At 40.3% G+C, this 15,809-nt stretch overlaps 1 protein-coding gene across 2 annotated transcripts in view; it reads right to left on the bottom strand.

Moving 5' to 3' along the window:
* PEX1 (peroxisomal biogenesis factor 1) overlaps nucleotides 1-15,809 on the bottom strand; it is a 50,690-nt gene that overhangs the window by 11,445 nt on the left and 23,436 nt on the right. For both annotated transcript variants that reach the window (XM_046021195.1, XM_046021194.1), the window contains exons 11-16: nucleotides 15,484-15,580; nucleotides 14,077-14,247; nucleotides 12,509-12,663; nucleotides 2,124-2,313; nucleotides 1,755-1,921; nucleotides 197-331 (exon numbers count right to left, since the gene is read on the bottom strand). In XM_046021195.1, coding sequence (XP_045877151.1) covers nucleotides 197-331; nucleotides 1,755-1,921; nucleotides 2,124-2,313; nucleotides 12,509-12,663; nucleotides 14,077-14,247; nucleotides 15,484-15,580 — 915 coding nt within the window. The remainder of the gene's footprint in view (nucleotides 1-196; nucleotides 332-1,754; nucleotides 1,922-2,123; nucleotides 2,314-12,508; nucleotides 12,664-14,076; nucleotides 14,248-15,483; nucleotides 15,581-15,809) is intronic.

The following is a 15,809-nucleotide window of genomic DNA, read 5'->3' as shown; positions in this document are numbered from 1 at the left end:
GGAAAACCCTTAGACAGCACATTAGTGGCTCTCAGGGGCTGGAGGGACAGGGAAAAGGATGAAGTTTTGAAATAAGAGAGAGGTGGTGGTCACTTAGCATTGCAAATGCATCACACTCCACTGAATTGTCTGCTTTGTTATGTAAATTTCCTCCATTAAAAAAAAGGAGAGACAAGATAAACGCGAGGAGGCATACCTTGACACTAATGAAATTCATTCCACTCTCCCGTGCAATTACTCCAGCTAGTAAGGTTTTTCCTGTTCCGGGAGGTCCATACAACAGAATTCCTGTTCTTTGTCGTATGGGCAAGTTTGCAAACAGTTCTGGGTACTGAAAAATACAAAAATATGACAAAGGGCTCAAATCCAAAATAAGGACTAAGCAGCAAAGTCAATGTACAGAAAGAGGGATTCAGGAAGGGAGTAACTGCCAGGTTTACTAACCGTGTAACGACAGAAAATAAAGTTCCTACTCAGTACGTGAGTTCAAAGGATCTACCACCAATTTTTTTTAGCAACTGGACCACAGCATACACTCCTCATGAAGTGTGTGTAACTGCCTCTGAACTGCTTTCCATTTTGTCCTGTTTTTAAAAATATTATACAAGTACTACGTTTAGGAAATAAAAAGCAATTTTTTAACAAGCATACTGTCTTCCCCTTGAATGGTTCACAGGGAAAGTTATGATAGCTACATAGATTCAAATATACTAAACTGAAAAAAGAAAAATAAGAGAGAAGCATGTATACTGACAACAGTAAGCTCTCCCGAGGGCCTCTGTGCTGCGCAGGTGACTGGCTGCTTCTAAACTACCGGAGAGCAGGAAGGCTTTGTGACGGGTGAGCCAAACTGAGGCTAACGTCAGCAGTCTCCTGGTCTCTTCTGTTAGGTATGCCTATTCAGATCCCCCGCTGACAAAATTCTAACCCCCCACCCCACCTCTCCATTCTAATCTGAAGAGGCCTCAGAGTCAGCCATTATGCAGAGAGCCTCGGAGCTCTGGGTTCCCATGCCCGGACCCAGCATTTGGGGCCATGAGCCTGCCGGCAAGGGCTTCCATGCCCGCCTTCTCTGACAGGCTTTAACCTGCAGTCCTGGCCGCACCCAGTTTGTCCGGGGCCCACTGGCCACGGTTTCCAGGACTTGCCATCCAGTCACATGTAACTGAGGTCCTTACTCACCCCTGTCTCAGCTGTTCACGTGGGTCGCTGATCTCATGCAAGGATCTTCACCTCGGAAGTTTGCGACTCAAATGCATGACCACCTAGATTGTACATTCGATCTTCTGAACAATCTACCTCCGCCCACTTCATCTTGCCACCTGCCTGGTCTCTGCTGCCTGCTAACTCTGTCTTTCCTCTAGGACTGTGACCCGGAGTCTGGAATGTGACTCAATCCCTCAGTTCTGTGGACCTAAGTGACTCTTCCAGCTCATTCCTACCCGTTTCTGTTCAAATCCCAGTTAACAGTTCATTTTGCTTTAGTACTAGCAAAACATGAGAATCACACAATTCACATCAAAATACACATACTGTAAATATCACCCCAACTTCCTTTTTAAGTGATGTACAGGCAAGGAGTATATCCAATATTTTTTAAAAACCTGTTAGAGTACCAAAAACAGTGCTGGCATTTATTCAGTAACTCCGGAAATACTTCTTGAATCGAACTGAGATGAGGCAAGCCAACACCTAAAGCCATTCAGTGGTTCTTCTGGAAGGAAGTGCTTGTTTTTTCTCTCTTATATAAGTACCTTGGCTGGTAACTGGATAGTATCCATGAGTATCTGCCGAACTTCATGTAATCCACCGATCTTATCCCAGCCCAGGTCCCTAGGTTTATGCAAGTTGACATTTCGCAGAGACGCAGGAATAAATCCTTGGAGAGCCTTTTGGAAGTCCAATGTTGTTAAAGCTAATTCTGTTTAAAAATAAACACAACTTCTTTTGGTAGTCATATCTATATACAAATCTTCAAAATATGCTATCATCTCAGCTGGAGATGCTGATTTCCTACTCACCTGCTTATCTGAATGTTAAAATAGAATATATTTAATTCTTACTACATTAACTTTCTCTGCAATGGGAAGATCTCAAATTTTGGATTTAATAGGAACACGTACCTTCCCTGGTGGATATGTTCTGATGAGAGAGATGAGAATGGATGGCTCGATTCACAAGCACTGTAAAATCTCTAGCCACAAACCCTTCAGTTTCTTTAGCTATACGTTTCAGGTCAAGATTAGTGAACCTGCTTACTTCACAGTCCAGTTTATTTTTTATGACATTTTGTAAAATTTCACACCTTTGCCCCTAAAGACAAAAACACAAAATTCAATTTCTAATTTTACTCAAATGTAAACTTCAGTACATATATCTTCAGAAAAATCAGGTTGACATCATCTATGGTGACAGAAAGAGACTGACGGCTGTCTGCAGATGCAGTGGGGGACAGACAGATTGCAAAGGGGGCACCGGGAAGTTTTGGGGAGTAATGCAAAGAACTGCTACCTTAATTGTGGTGATGGTTTCATGGTATGTACACATTACATGGTATGTACAGTATATAACAGATACATGTTAAAACCGATTAAATCATACAATTTAAATACTTTGTTGTCTTCAGTTATGCCTCAGTAAAGCTGTAAAAAAAATACTGATAAATGATGCTATTTCATCAGTAAGAAGCCTTTTTAGTAACATTTATTTCCTTTAGGAGTAGTTTTTGTTGTTGTTTCTACAAAACTTATTTCTAAAAAGATATCCAGGGCACTGGGGTGGCTCAGTCGGTTGGGTGTTGACTCTTTTTTTAAGATTTTTTTTTTTTTTTTGAGAGAGAGAGAGAGAGAAAGCAAGAGCGAGAGCACAAGCAGGAGGAGCAGCAGGGGAGAGGGAAAAACAAGGCTCCACCCCAGGACTCCAGGATCATGACCTGAGCTGAAGGCAGACACCTAACCGACTGAGACACCCAGGTGCCCCTGGGCGTCCGATTCTTGATCTCAGCTCAAGTTTTGATGTCAGGGTCGTGAGTTCAAGCCCTTTGTTGGGCTCAGCATGGAGCCGACTTAAAAAAGAGATAGATATTCAGGGACCAATATCACTACCATTCTGTTAGGCTTATTGCTAGGTTTAACAGTTTCATTCTTCAATAATAGGTAATAAGCACAGGGTCTGAATATTTAGGATAAGAATTTTAAAGGGGCACCTGGGTGCTCAGTCTGTTAAGCGTTCAACTCTTGAGTTCGGCATAGGTCATGATCTCATGGTTGTGAGACTGAATCCCACGTTGGGCTCTGTGCTCAGCATGGAGTCTACTTCAGATTTTCTCTCCCTCTCCCTTTTCCCCTTCCCTGGCTCATGTGCGCTCATTCTTGCTCTCAAAATAAATACATAAAATCTTTAAAAAAAAAAAAAAAGAATTTTAAAGAAGATGTTAAAATGTGCTTGTCAGTTCTGGAACATACTTCTTTGAGCTCATTGCCTCTAAAACCTTCATGAACATGAGTCCCCAAAGGGGACGATGGGCCATATGTGCTTGTGATTTATGGTAAGGAATAGGTATTTGGTTTTTGTCCGTTTCTGGCCCAGCTCTCCTAAGACCCTTAGAATTTCTTAAGTGGTAAGGGTATTAACAGCATCCTGATATTCACACCCTTCCCAAAACACCAGAGCTTACGTTAATGAGGGGACTTTCAGAAAGCACCTAAGACTGCAGGCTGGCCACCAGGCAACCATGATAGAAGGCTGAAACCTGCAGGACCACACTTCGATTTCCAGGAAGGGGAAAGTGGCTCAAGGTTGAGTCAATTACAAAAGGCCAAAGATTTAATCAATCATGCTAATGTAATGAAACTTCCATGAAAACCCAAAAGGAGAGGATTCAGAGAACCTCCACACTGGTGACCCAGAAAGCTTCTGTGTGCCATCTTGCCGGGCCCTAACTTCACAAGGACAGAAGCAGTTTTGTGAGAACAGAACCTCACCCTAAGTAGCTCTTCATCTGGCTATTGATTTTATCCTTTAATACCCCCTGTAATAAGCTAGTAATCTACTGAGTAAACTATCTTTCTTAGTTCTGTGAGCTGACTAGCAAATGAATCAAAGCCGGGGGGTGGGCGGTGTCGTAGGAACCTGTGATTTATAGCTAGTTGGTCAGAAGCACTCTAACAACCTTGACTTGCAATTGGCATTGAAGTGGAAAGCAGTCTGCAGGATTGAGCCCTTCATCTGTGGAAGCTGATGCTGAGTAGACAGCAGAATTAAGTTGAATTCTACAACATCCATCTGATGTCTGAGAATTGCTTGGTAATGTGAAGGAAAAACCCTTCACATCTGAGTAATAAAATCATAGTGCGTCAGGAATATTGGTGCTGGTAAAGAAACAAATGTTTAATCAAATTTTTAAAAACAGCTATTGGGATAAAAAAGGATAAAAACCATGTGATCAGGGGCGCCTGGGTGACTCAATGGGTTAAAGCCTCTGCCTTCGGCTCAGGTCATGATCCCAGGTCCTGGGATTGAGCCCCGCATCTGGCTCTCTGCTCAGCAGGGAGTCTGCTTCTCCCCCCACCCCGCCTGCCTCTCTGCCTACTTGTGATCTCTGTCTAATACATAAATAAATAAAATCTTTAAAAAAAAAAACAAAACCATATGATCATTTCAACAGACACACAAAAAGCATTTCACAAAGTACAACATCCATTCATGATAAAAGCCCTCTGCAAAGTACATCTAACAGAGAACATATCTCAACATAATAAAGGTCATTTTGAAAAACCCAAATGAACAGCATACTCAATGGTGAAAAAACTGAGTGTTTCCTCTACGATCAGAAACAAGGATGTCTTGTTCTCTCTCTCACCACTTTAATTCAACACAGCACTGTAAGTTCCAGCCATAGCAATTAGACAAAAACAAAAAAATAAAAGGTATCCAAATTGGTAAAGTAGAAAAAATTTCACTATGTGCAGATTATGTGATACTACATATAGAAAACCCTAAAGACTCCAGCAAAAAACTACTAGAATTGATAAATGAATTCACTAAAGTTACAGGATACAAAATTGATGTATGGAAATCTGCTGCATTCCTATACAGTAACAATGAAGCAGCAGAAAGTGAAATTAAGAAAATGATCCCATTTACAGTTGCACCAAAACCAATAAAATATCCATGAGTAAACTTAACCAAAGAGGTGAAACACCTGTACTCTGAAAACTATAAAATACTGATAAAAAAAAAATGAAATGGGGGCGCCTGGGTGGCTCAGTGGGTTAAAGCCTCTGCCTTCGGCTCAGGTCATGATCCCGGGGTCCTGGGATCGAGCCCCGCATCCGGCTCTCTGCTCTGCGGGGAGCCTGCTTCCTCTTCTCTCTCTGCCTGCCTCTCTGCCTGGTTGTGATTTCTCTCTGTCAAATAAATAAAATATTAAAAAAAAAAAAAAAAGAAATGGAAAGACATTCCACATTCATGGACTGGAAGAACAAATACTGTTAAAAATGTCTATACTAGGGGCACCTGGGTGGCTCAGTGGGCTAAAGCCTCTGCCTTCAGCTCAGGTCATGATTCCAGGGTCCTGGGATTGAGCCCCACATCAGGCTCTCTGCTCCGCGGGGAGCCTGCTTTCCTTCCTCTCTCTCTGCCTGCCTCTCTGCTTACCTGTGATCTCTGTCTGTCAAATAAATAGATAAAATCTTTAAAAAAAAAAAAAGTCTATACTACCCAAAGCGATCTACACATGTAATGCGTCCCTATCAAAATACCATCAGCATTTTTCCCAGAACTAAAACAAATAATTCTAAAATGTGTATGGAACCACAAAAGATGCCGCATGGCCAAAGCCATCTTGAAAAAGAGAAATACAGCTGGAGGCATCACGATTCCAGCCTTCAAGTCACATTACAAACTGGGAGTAATTAAAACAGTATGGTACTGGCATAAAAATAGACACAGAGTTCAATGGAATATAATAGAAAACTTAGAAATAAACCCAGGATTATATGGGCAATTAATCTTCGACAAAGGAGGAATGAATATACAATGGGAAGAAGCACAGTCTCTTCAACAAACAGGGAATGTGGGGAAAACTGGACAGCAACATGCAAAGAATGAAACTGGACCATTTTCTTTCACCATACACAACAGTAAACTCAAATGGAAAAACCGAACAGGAGATCGAAGAGAAGAGCAGCAATTCTAAAACCAGAAAATTGACCACTTTCTGAAAGGTAGGACCAGTGGAGAAGTGAATCGGAAGCCACATGTAGACTGTGGGGGGAGGGGCCGGCTCCTGGCACGCTGCAGAGCAGTCGAGCAGAAAATCAAAATGTTTAGAAGTCTGCTCCACTGAGGGACATCGCTTCGGAGGCTAAGTGGGGGTGGAGTCCTAGCAGGGACGGTGTAGTCTCCGGACTCGCAGGGTCACAGAAGGATCGGGGTTGTCTGAGTGTAGCAGAGCTCGCAGGTATTAGAGCGGGGAAGCCGGCTACAGAGACAGAGCCGAGGAGTGAGCTCTCAGCTCCGGGTTACCTTAAACTGTGATCTGCGGCACAGTCAGGCCATTGCTCTTTGAGCAGGGACCCCACAAGTGGCAGATCCGGGGAGACCCACCTTCCTCCACCAAAGAGCAGAGCGGCAGGAATCTGCTGGGTTTGGAGACTCCAAACCGGGCTGTGCACCAGGTAGAAACACTTGGTCACAGGCCAGGTAAGCACAGAGCACGGGTGGAGACCAGGGAGATGGGAATGATTGAGTACTTTTCTCTGAGGGCGCACTGAGGAGTGGGGCCCCGAGCTCTCAGATCCTCCCGGCTGGAAATTGGGAAGACGCCATTTTTCATTCCTGTCTTCCAGCGCTCTACGGAAAGCATTCAGGGAACAAAAACTCCCCAGAGCAAACCCAAGCAGATTACTTAACCCAGCCCCTGGCAAGGGCGGTGCAATTCCGCCTGGGCAAAGACATTTGACAATCACTACAACAGGCCCCTCCCCAGAAGATCAACAAGAACATGCAGCCAAGACCAAGTTCACTATCAAGGAGAACAGCGGAATTCCAGAGGAGGGGAAAGCAAAGCATGGAATTCATGGCTTTCTCCCCATGACTCTTTAGTCTCGCAAAGTTAATTAAATATTTTTTATTTTTTTCTTATTCTAATTTTTTAAACTTTTCCTCTTTCCTCTTTTAATGTTTTTTAACTAATTTATCTTAACAATACCTTTCCTAAAAAAAAAATCTTTTTAAACCTTCATTATTGGGGCACCTGGGTGGCTCAGTGGGTTAAAGCCTCTGCCTTCGGCTCAGGTCATGATCCCAGGGTTCTGAGATCGAGCCCCGCATCGGGCTCTCTGCTCTGCAAACAGCCTGCTTCCTCCTCTCTCTCTCTGCCTGCCTCTCTGCCTACTTGTGATCTCTGTCAAATAAATATAAATAAATAAATAAACCTTCATTATTATAGTCATATTTTATCCTTCATTGTATCTAACTTTATTTTTTGTATACATACAGGGTTTTTTCTTCTAAAAAATTTTGGGATACAATTTCTTCTAATAAATCAAAATATATCCTAAATCTAGCACAGGGCTTTGTTCTAGTCTCCAGCCTGAGCAAATTCTCTTCATGTTCTTTTTCTTTCTTTTTCCAACCAACTTATCAATTCCTTTTAAGAATTTTTAAAATTTTCATCTTTACAGTCATATTCCATCCATGTTCACTCTTATTTTTGTACATCTAAAACTTTTTCTTTAAAATTTTGGGAGGTAGTTTCTCCTAAGAGACCAAAATACACCCAAAATCAAGTGGGTGGCTCTATTCTAGTCACCAGTCTAATATATATATATATATTTTTTTTTTTTTTTCTTAAATTTTTTTAAAAAATTTCTTTCTACCCCTTTTCTCCTCCCCCCAATTTGGGGTCTCTTCTGATTTGGTTAGCATACATTTTGGGGGGTCATTTGCGACCCTTTTATTATTTTATTCTCTCATTCATATTTTCTTATCTGGACAGAATGACAAGGCAGAAAAAATCACCACAAAAAAAAAAAAAAATAATAGCTTTTCCCCTAAGGTCAGGAGCATAGCAAGGATGTCCAGAATCACTACTGCTAATCAACACAGTACTAGAAGTCCTACCCTCAGCAATCAGACAACAAAAAGAAATAAAAGGCATCCAAATCGACAAAGAGGAAGTCACACTCTCACTCTTTGCAGATGATACGATACTTTATGTGGAAAACCCAAAAGACTCCACTCTAAATTCCTAGAACTTGTACAGGAATTCAGTAAAGTGTCAGGATATCAAACCAATGCCAGAAATCAGTTGCATTTCTATACACCAACAGCAAGACAGAAGAGAGATATTAAGGAGTTGATCCCATTTACCGTTGCGCCCCAAACCATAAGATACCTAGGAATAAACCTAATCAAAGAGGCAAAGAATCTGTACTCAGAAAAACCATGAAGGACTCATGAAAGAAATTGAGGAAGACACAAAGAAATGGAAAAACGTTCGTGCTTGTGGATTGGAAGGAACAAATATTGTGAAAATGTCTATGCTACCTAAAGCAATCTATACATTTAATGCAATTCCTATCAAAATACCATCCATTTTTTTCAAAGAAATGGAACAAATAATCCTAAAATTTATATGGAACCAGAAAAGACTTCGAATAGCCAGAGGAATCTTGAAAAAGAAAGCCAAAGTTGGTGGCGTCACAATTCCAGACTTCAAGCTTTATTACAAAGCTGTCATCATCAAGACAGTATGGTACTGGTACAAAACAGACACATAGATCAATGGAACAGAATAGAGAGCCCAGAAATAGACCCTCAACTCTTTGGTCAACTTATCTTTGACAAAGCAGGAAAATATGTCCAGTGGAAAAAAGATAGTCTCTTCAACAAATGGTGTTGGGAAAATTGGTCAGCCACATGCAGAAAAATGAAACTGGAACATTTCCTTACACCACACACAAAAATAGACTCAAAATGGATGAAAGACCTCAATGTGAGAAAGGAATCCATCAAAATCCTTCAGGAGAACACAGGCAGGAACCTCTTCAACCTAAGCTGCAGCAACTTCTTAGAAACATCTCCAAAGGCAAGGGAAGAAAGGGCAAAAATGAACTACTGGGACTTCATCAAGATCAAAGCCTTCTGCACAGCAAAGGAAACAGTCAACAAAACCAAAAGACAACGACAGAATGAGAGAAGATATCTGCAAACGACATATCAGATAAGGGGCTAATATCCAAAATCTATAAAGAACCCATCAAACTCAACACCCAAAGAACAAATAATCCAATCATGAAATGGGCAGAGGACGTAAACAGACATTTCTGCAAAGAAGACATCCAGATGGCCAACAGACACATGAAAAAGTGCTCCACATCACTTGGCATCAGGGAAATACAAATTAAAACCACAATGAGATATCGCCTCACACCAATCAGAATGGCTAGAATTAACAAGTCAGGAAACAACAGATGCTGGCAAAGATGCAGAGGGGAACCCTTCTACACTGTTGGTGGGAATGCAAGCTGGTGCAGCCACTCTGGAAAACAGCATGGAAGTTCCTCAAAAAGTTGAAAGTAGAGCTACCCTATGACCCAGCAATCACACTACTAGGTATTTACCCTAAAGATACAAATATAGTGATCCGAAGGGGTACATGCACCCTAATGTTTATAGCAGTAATGCCCACAATAGCCAAACTATGGAAAGAACCTAGATGTCCATCAATAGATGAATGGATAAAGAAGAAGTGGTATATATACACAATGGAATACTATGCAGCCATCAAAAGAAATGAAATCTTGCCATTTGCAACGATGTGGATGGAACTAGAAGGTATTACGCTTAGCAAAATAAGTCAATCAGAGAAAGACAACTATCATATGATCTCCCTGATATGAGGAATCTGAGAGGCAAAGTGAGGGGTTTAGGGAGTAGGAAAGGAAAAAATAAAACAAGATGGGATCAGGAGGGAAACAAACCTAAGAGTCTCTTAATCTCACAAAACAAACTGAGGATTTCTGGGGGAGGAGGGTATGGAGAGGGTGGTTTGGTTATGGACATTGGGGAGGGTATTAGCTATGAAGAGTGCTGTGAAGTGTGTAAGCCTGACAATTCACAGACCTGTACCCCTGGGGCAAATAATACACTGTATGTTTTTAAAAAAAAAAAAAAGAAAGAAAGAAAAAGAAACACAAAACCCAAACACCTTTAAAAGAAGTTTCAGAAAAGAACAACTTCAATATTATTTATTAATAGTGTGGGGACTGCTAAATAAACTACTGAATATCAATTTAAAAAAATAAAATAAACTCAAATGGATTGATTACCTAAATGTGAGACCTAAAACCATAAAAATCCTTGAAGGGAGCACAGGCAGTAATTCTCTAACATCGGTCAATGCAATATACTTCTACATATATCTCCCAAGGCCATGGAAATAAAAGCAAAAATAAATTATTTGAACTACATCAAAATAAAAAGCTTTTGCACAATGAAGGAAACAATCAACAAAACTAAAAGGCAATTGACTGAGTGGGAGAAAATAGTTGCAAATGACATATCTGATAAAGGGTTAGTATCCAAAATATATAAAGAACCGATATAACTCAGTACCCCAAAAATAATCCAATTAAAATATGGGCAGAAGGGGCACCTGGGTGGCTCAGTGGGTTAAAGCCTCTGCCTTCGGCTCGGGTCATGATCTCAGGGTCCTGGGATCAAGCCCCACATCTCTGCTGAGCAGAGAGCCTGCTTCCTCCTCTCTCTCTGCCTGCCTCTCTGCCTACTTGTGATCTCTGTCTGTCAAATAAATAAATAAAACCTTAAAAAAAAAAAATGGGCAGAAGACATGAACACACATTTCTCCAAAGAAGACATACACATGGCCAAAAGACATGAAAAGATTCCCAACATCACTACTTATCAGGGAGATGCCAATCAAAACTACAATGACCTAGAGATCACCTCACGCCTGTCAGAATGACTAGTCAAAAACACACAAAAAAGTAAATATTGACAAGGATTGAAGAAAAAAGAACACTCTTGCATTGTTGGTGAGAATGCAAACTGGTGCAACCACTGTGGAAAACTGTGGAGGTTCCTCAAAAAATTAAAACTAGAACTACCTTATGATCCAGTGATCATACTACTGGGTATTTGCCCCCCAAAATACAAAAACACTAATTCAAAGGGATACATGCACCCCTATGTTTACAGCAGTGTTATTTATAATAGCCAAATTATGGAAGCAGCCCAAGCGCCCAGAAGATGTGGTCCATATATACAATAGAACATTACTCAGCCATGATAAGGAATGAGATCTTGCCATTTGCAACAACATGGACAGAGCTAAAGAATCTAATGCTAAGCAAAATACATCAGAGAAAGCCAAGTATCATGTGATTTCATTCATATGTGGAATTTAAGAAACAAATGAGCAAAGGAAAAAAGAAAAAGAGACAAATCAAGAAACACTCCTAACTACAGAGAAGAAACTGATGGTTACCAGAGGGATGGTGGGTGGGGGGATGGGCGAAATACATGATGGGGATTAAAGAGTACACTTATGATGAAAAAACATATATATATGTTCATATTCATATATATTTGCATATTCATAATTTTATTTGCATTTCTCACTAAATGCTCTTTCTTTTTTAAAAAGAAATCTTTATAAAAGGTAACTATGTAACGTAATGGATATGTTCAATTAACTTGATTGTGGTAAATATTTTATAATGTATATGTAAATCATACTGTACACTTTAAATATATACAACTTTGTTAACTATACCTCAATAAGCTGAAAAAAATTCTAATGTCCAGGATATATTTATAGATTTTACCAATGGAAAAATGAAGCAGTTCAGAATTTGTAGGCTTTTTGTTTCCTTTTAAATTGAATAACAAAATTTTAATAAGTAAACAAAAAAATGTTTTCCAAAAAGCTTTGGAAAGTACATAATAACATGTCAGATGGTTATAAATGGCAATTGTGAATCTAAGCATCACATGCACCAAATGTCACCTTTTAAATATCCTTAAGCGTAAGTTTAAAGCCATAAATTATTAATAGCATTAAAAAACGAGATGCAGGGAGCCTGGGTGGCTCAGTGCGTTAAGCCACTGCCTTCGCTCAGGTCATGATCTCAGGGTCCTGGGATCGAGTCCCGCATCGGGCTCTCTGCTGAGCAGGGAGCCTGCTTCTCTCTCTCTCTCTCTGCCTGATTGTGATCTCTCTCTGTTGCATAATTAAATAAAAAATATTAAAACAACAACAACAACAACAACAAAAAAAAACGAGGTGCACCTGGGTAGCTTAGTCAGTTAAGCATCTGACTCTTGATCTCAGCTCAGGTCTTGATCTCAGGGTCATGAGTTCAAGCCCTGCACTGGGCATGGAGCCTACTATAAATAAATTTAATTAATTAATACATAAATAAAGTAAAATTGAAAAATGCTTTATATAAAGAGGGACATATTTCACAAGCAGTATTACCTGATCAGGAGGTTGAATATGTTGGACACACTGAAAAATGTGAATTCCTTGAGCAGAGACAAGCAAAGGATGCAGAGAATGTTGAGACTGGCTTGTGGCAATCAGTGCAACCAAACTTCCTGTGGAAATCAACTCTTTCATCATATCACTCAAAGCTAGAATAATAAAGCAATGGAGGATAAAAGCTTGGTAAATATAAACATGAAATTTAAAAATTATACAGTCATTAAAAATAATAATGTAAAGTTGAGCTCTTAGATGGAGTACAGAGAGTATGAATCCTTCATACCTTCGAAAAATTCACTCTGCCATTCATTCACTGATGGATTTACTGAGGACCTAGTATCAGCCCCACTCCAACCAATCTAATGGAGGCAGGGGAAGTACTGTAAACTCAGTCTGTATGTGCGAAACAATGCCTAGATGGTTCCTTACTTCAGGACTTTAGGAAGGAAATGAACAGGAGTCTGAGATAAATACAGAAAGATGATCAATTTCCATATTGTACTCTGTTGATCAGGCAACAGACAGTTCCTATTCCTATGACTTCCTGAACAATCTCCACACCAACTCTTGCCAGGTTTGGTGGTTAGGCGGTCAGAACTGAAAGAGGCATTAATAATGTGTATCGAACTCCTGACCTAGAAATTTGCAGCATTCCAGTAAGTACTCCTATAGGATTCAAACTGTGAGATTAACAGGAGTTTGTAAGAAGCCAAGGCACTGAGGTTGCATTTTCTATCTGTTCCCTCAAGAACCTTGAGGCACCCACATGCTGCCAAATCCTCCGGCACTACCCCCCCAGCTCCCTTGGTGAATTCTAAGCTCCAGTTATGCAACAGTCACTAACTTCCCACCAGTTCTCGTACCTCTGTGCCTTTGCCTGTGGATCATGCTTCCTTTGCTTCCTCACTGGCATGAAGCTGCTTCACGCTAACGTCTACTCCTCCATCAAAATGCCGTTAACTGCAGTTATCAACTCCTCCCAGCAGCCTTCTTTGCTAACTCCTTACCACCCTCCCAGTCCCAGCTGAGCATGCGGGCTCCTCCAGGGCCCCGCGGACACCTCTAGCAGAGATCCCGCCACCTCCAAGCGGTGCCGCCCTGCTCAAACGACTTAATCTCTGAATTTCCATTAATTCACCTGTAGAACAGTTACAGGATTATTGGCAGGTAGAGTACAAAACAGTCCCTAGCCCAGAAAAGGCACTCCACGCATGGTAGCTACCATTATCACTATCTGTATTCTGTACGAAAATGGTCCATTTACTTTTCTTTCCGCTCCTAGACTTTGAGAATACAGACTGTGCACAAGCATTAGACAAGTATTTGTCAAATGAACAAAGCAATTTCTAATAAGCGTAGGAGAATGCAAAACCCCACAAGACTAATCACGAAGTTGCAGAATTTTCACACTGCACTTGTCTACCAATTTTACTAATACAGAAGCCTCAAAAGCAACATATAACATGGCATTTTCTGAAGAGAGCAGATTTGTCACTAAGACTCAAACTGCTGGCTAGCCAAAGAAAAAGGCCCACAGCCACGAGTGGGTGCTTTGCCATTACCATGTGCCAGCCGCTGGCTCTGCACGGCCTCAGGGCTATGCTCATGTTCCGGGATAGCAGGCAAGCCAACGATGAGGTCAAGGTCGTCCAGCAGAATCACAGAAGGCTGCCTCCATGCTGCCTCTGAGAAAGCCAGCTCCAGGATTTTTTGTACATTTTCAAGCCTTTTTCCTTAATACGGAAGATATAAGATGGTTTTAATGTTACTTCAGGGCAGGTAAGTTCCAGCTGCTCTTCTGAGAGCATTAGAAAATTCAATATTGATTTAACTATGAAACTTTCAGCCATATTTTGTTAATATACCAATCACTAAAATTTGTTAGTCATTAACTTATTTTTTAATTAATACAGCCTCAAAGGACTCACTAAAGAACTGAATTTTATAAAACGGAAAAAAAGGAATATGCTATTCTAAGTCCTGTATGTATGTATTCTTACCTGGCCTTATTCCACAGCAAATGTCAGATGGCATACAACAAAACAGTAAAATAAAAGGAGGATATGGAAAAACATAAATAAGAGTAGGGGATCAAGACTCTCATAAAATCAAACATATATGTAGCTGTCCAGAGATTTTTTGAATCATCTCTATTTGAATCATTCATTGGCTTCAAACTTCCTGGTGAACGGCCAACTTTCAATTTTCAAACAACAGAAAATATAAAAGTCATAAGCCAATACAAAGTTCCTGTTACTTAGGTCTACAGCAAAGCTTTCACATGAAACTTCAAGTAGGACTCTGAGAGATGGACAGTCTCTCTAAAACCACCTTTGTAGCATATGAAGTAATGGGTTTTCGAAGGCTATTTCTAAGTTTCTTACCATATACTAGATAAAATACACAAACACATACACAGCCTGGGACTAATTGGGATGACATGGTAGAGGTAGCCAAGGGGGGAAAAAGGTACTCAAAATAAAATCTTGCCAATCTTGTTTAAAAACAAAAACAAAAACAAAAACAGGTAAGAAGCAGTAAACACTTTAAAAGTATAAAAGCACACACAGTAAATTGTAATTTCCCTCCTTACTGTCCACAGCCAGCATTCCCTGCCTCACCCAGCGTTTCTCTAGCAATTCAGGGATAATTTATACCCCTCAGAGTATATCTTAGATACTAACTCTCTCAGAATGGTCTAAGTTGGCATTTCCAGGAATAGAGTCTACAAAGAGTTTTTGGCTAGGGAAAAAAAAGGAGGGGGCCGGGCTTCCATCAAGTATGGAGACTTTAAAAAGTTTTGCTGAAAATATTAGAAAGCCAAAGGTTTTACATTTCCAAGGAATTTCAATGACTAAAAGAAAAATTAAAGATCAGATATTCACAGTTGTTAGATTAAAGGCATTAAATAACATTTCTGTCTTTCTAGCAAAAAAAGGGTTTTATGTTGAGTGTTATCATAGTCATACCTCGTAAAGCTTTACAGTCAACTATCTCCACATGGGCATCCAATCTCTCAGATGTTTCTTTACAGACTGCCTTGGCTAAAGTTGATTTGCCAGTACCCTAGAAGATAATTGCCTCATAAGCAAACTATTCAATCACAGAAATAGCTTCTGTTACTGTGGCAACCACCAAGAATTAGCCTCACTGATCAAGTGTTCACTACACAATGTTCTATGCCCATTAGAACCCAATAAAGCTAGGGGTTAAAAAAAAAATTAAAAAAGAAAGAAACCCCACATCCCTGGAGCTCTGGGATCACATTATGGTGGGTGACATTTAGCGTAAAGTA

The sequence above is a fragment of the Meles meles genome, chromosome 10, assembly GCF_922984935.1.
Source record: "Meles meles chromosome 10, mMelMel3.1 paternal haplotype, whole genome shotgun sequence".
Lineage (NCBI taxonomy): Eukaryota > Metazoa > Chordata > Mammalia > Carnivora > Mustelidae > Meles > Meles meles.
The sequence above is the reverse complement of the archived record's forward strand: the minus strand, read 5'-3'. Positions and strand labels throughout refer to the sequence as shown.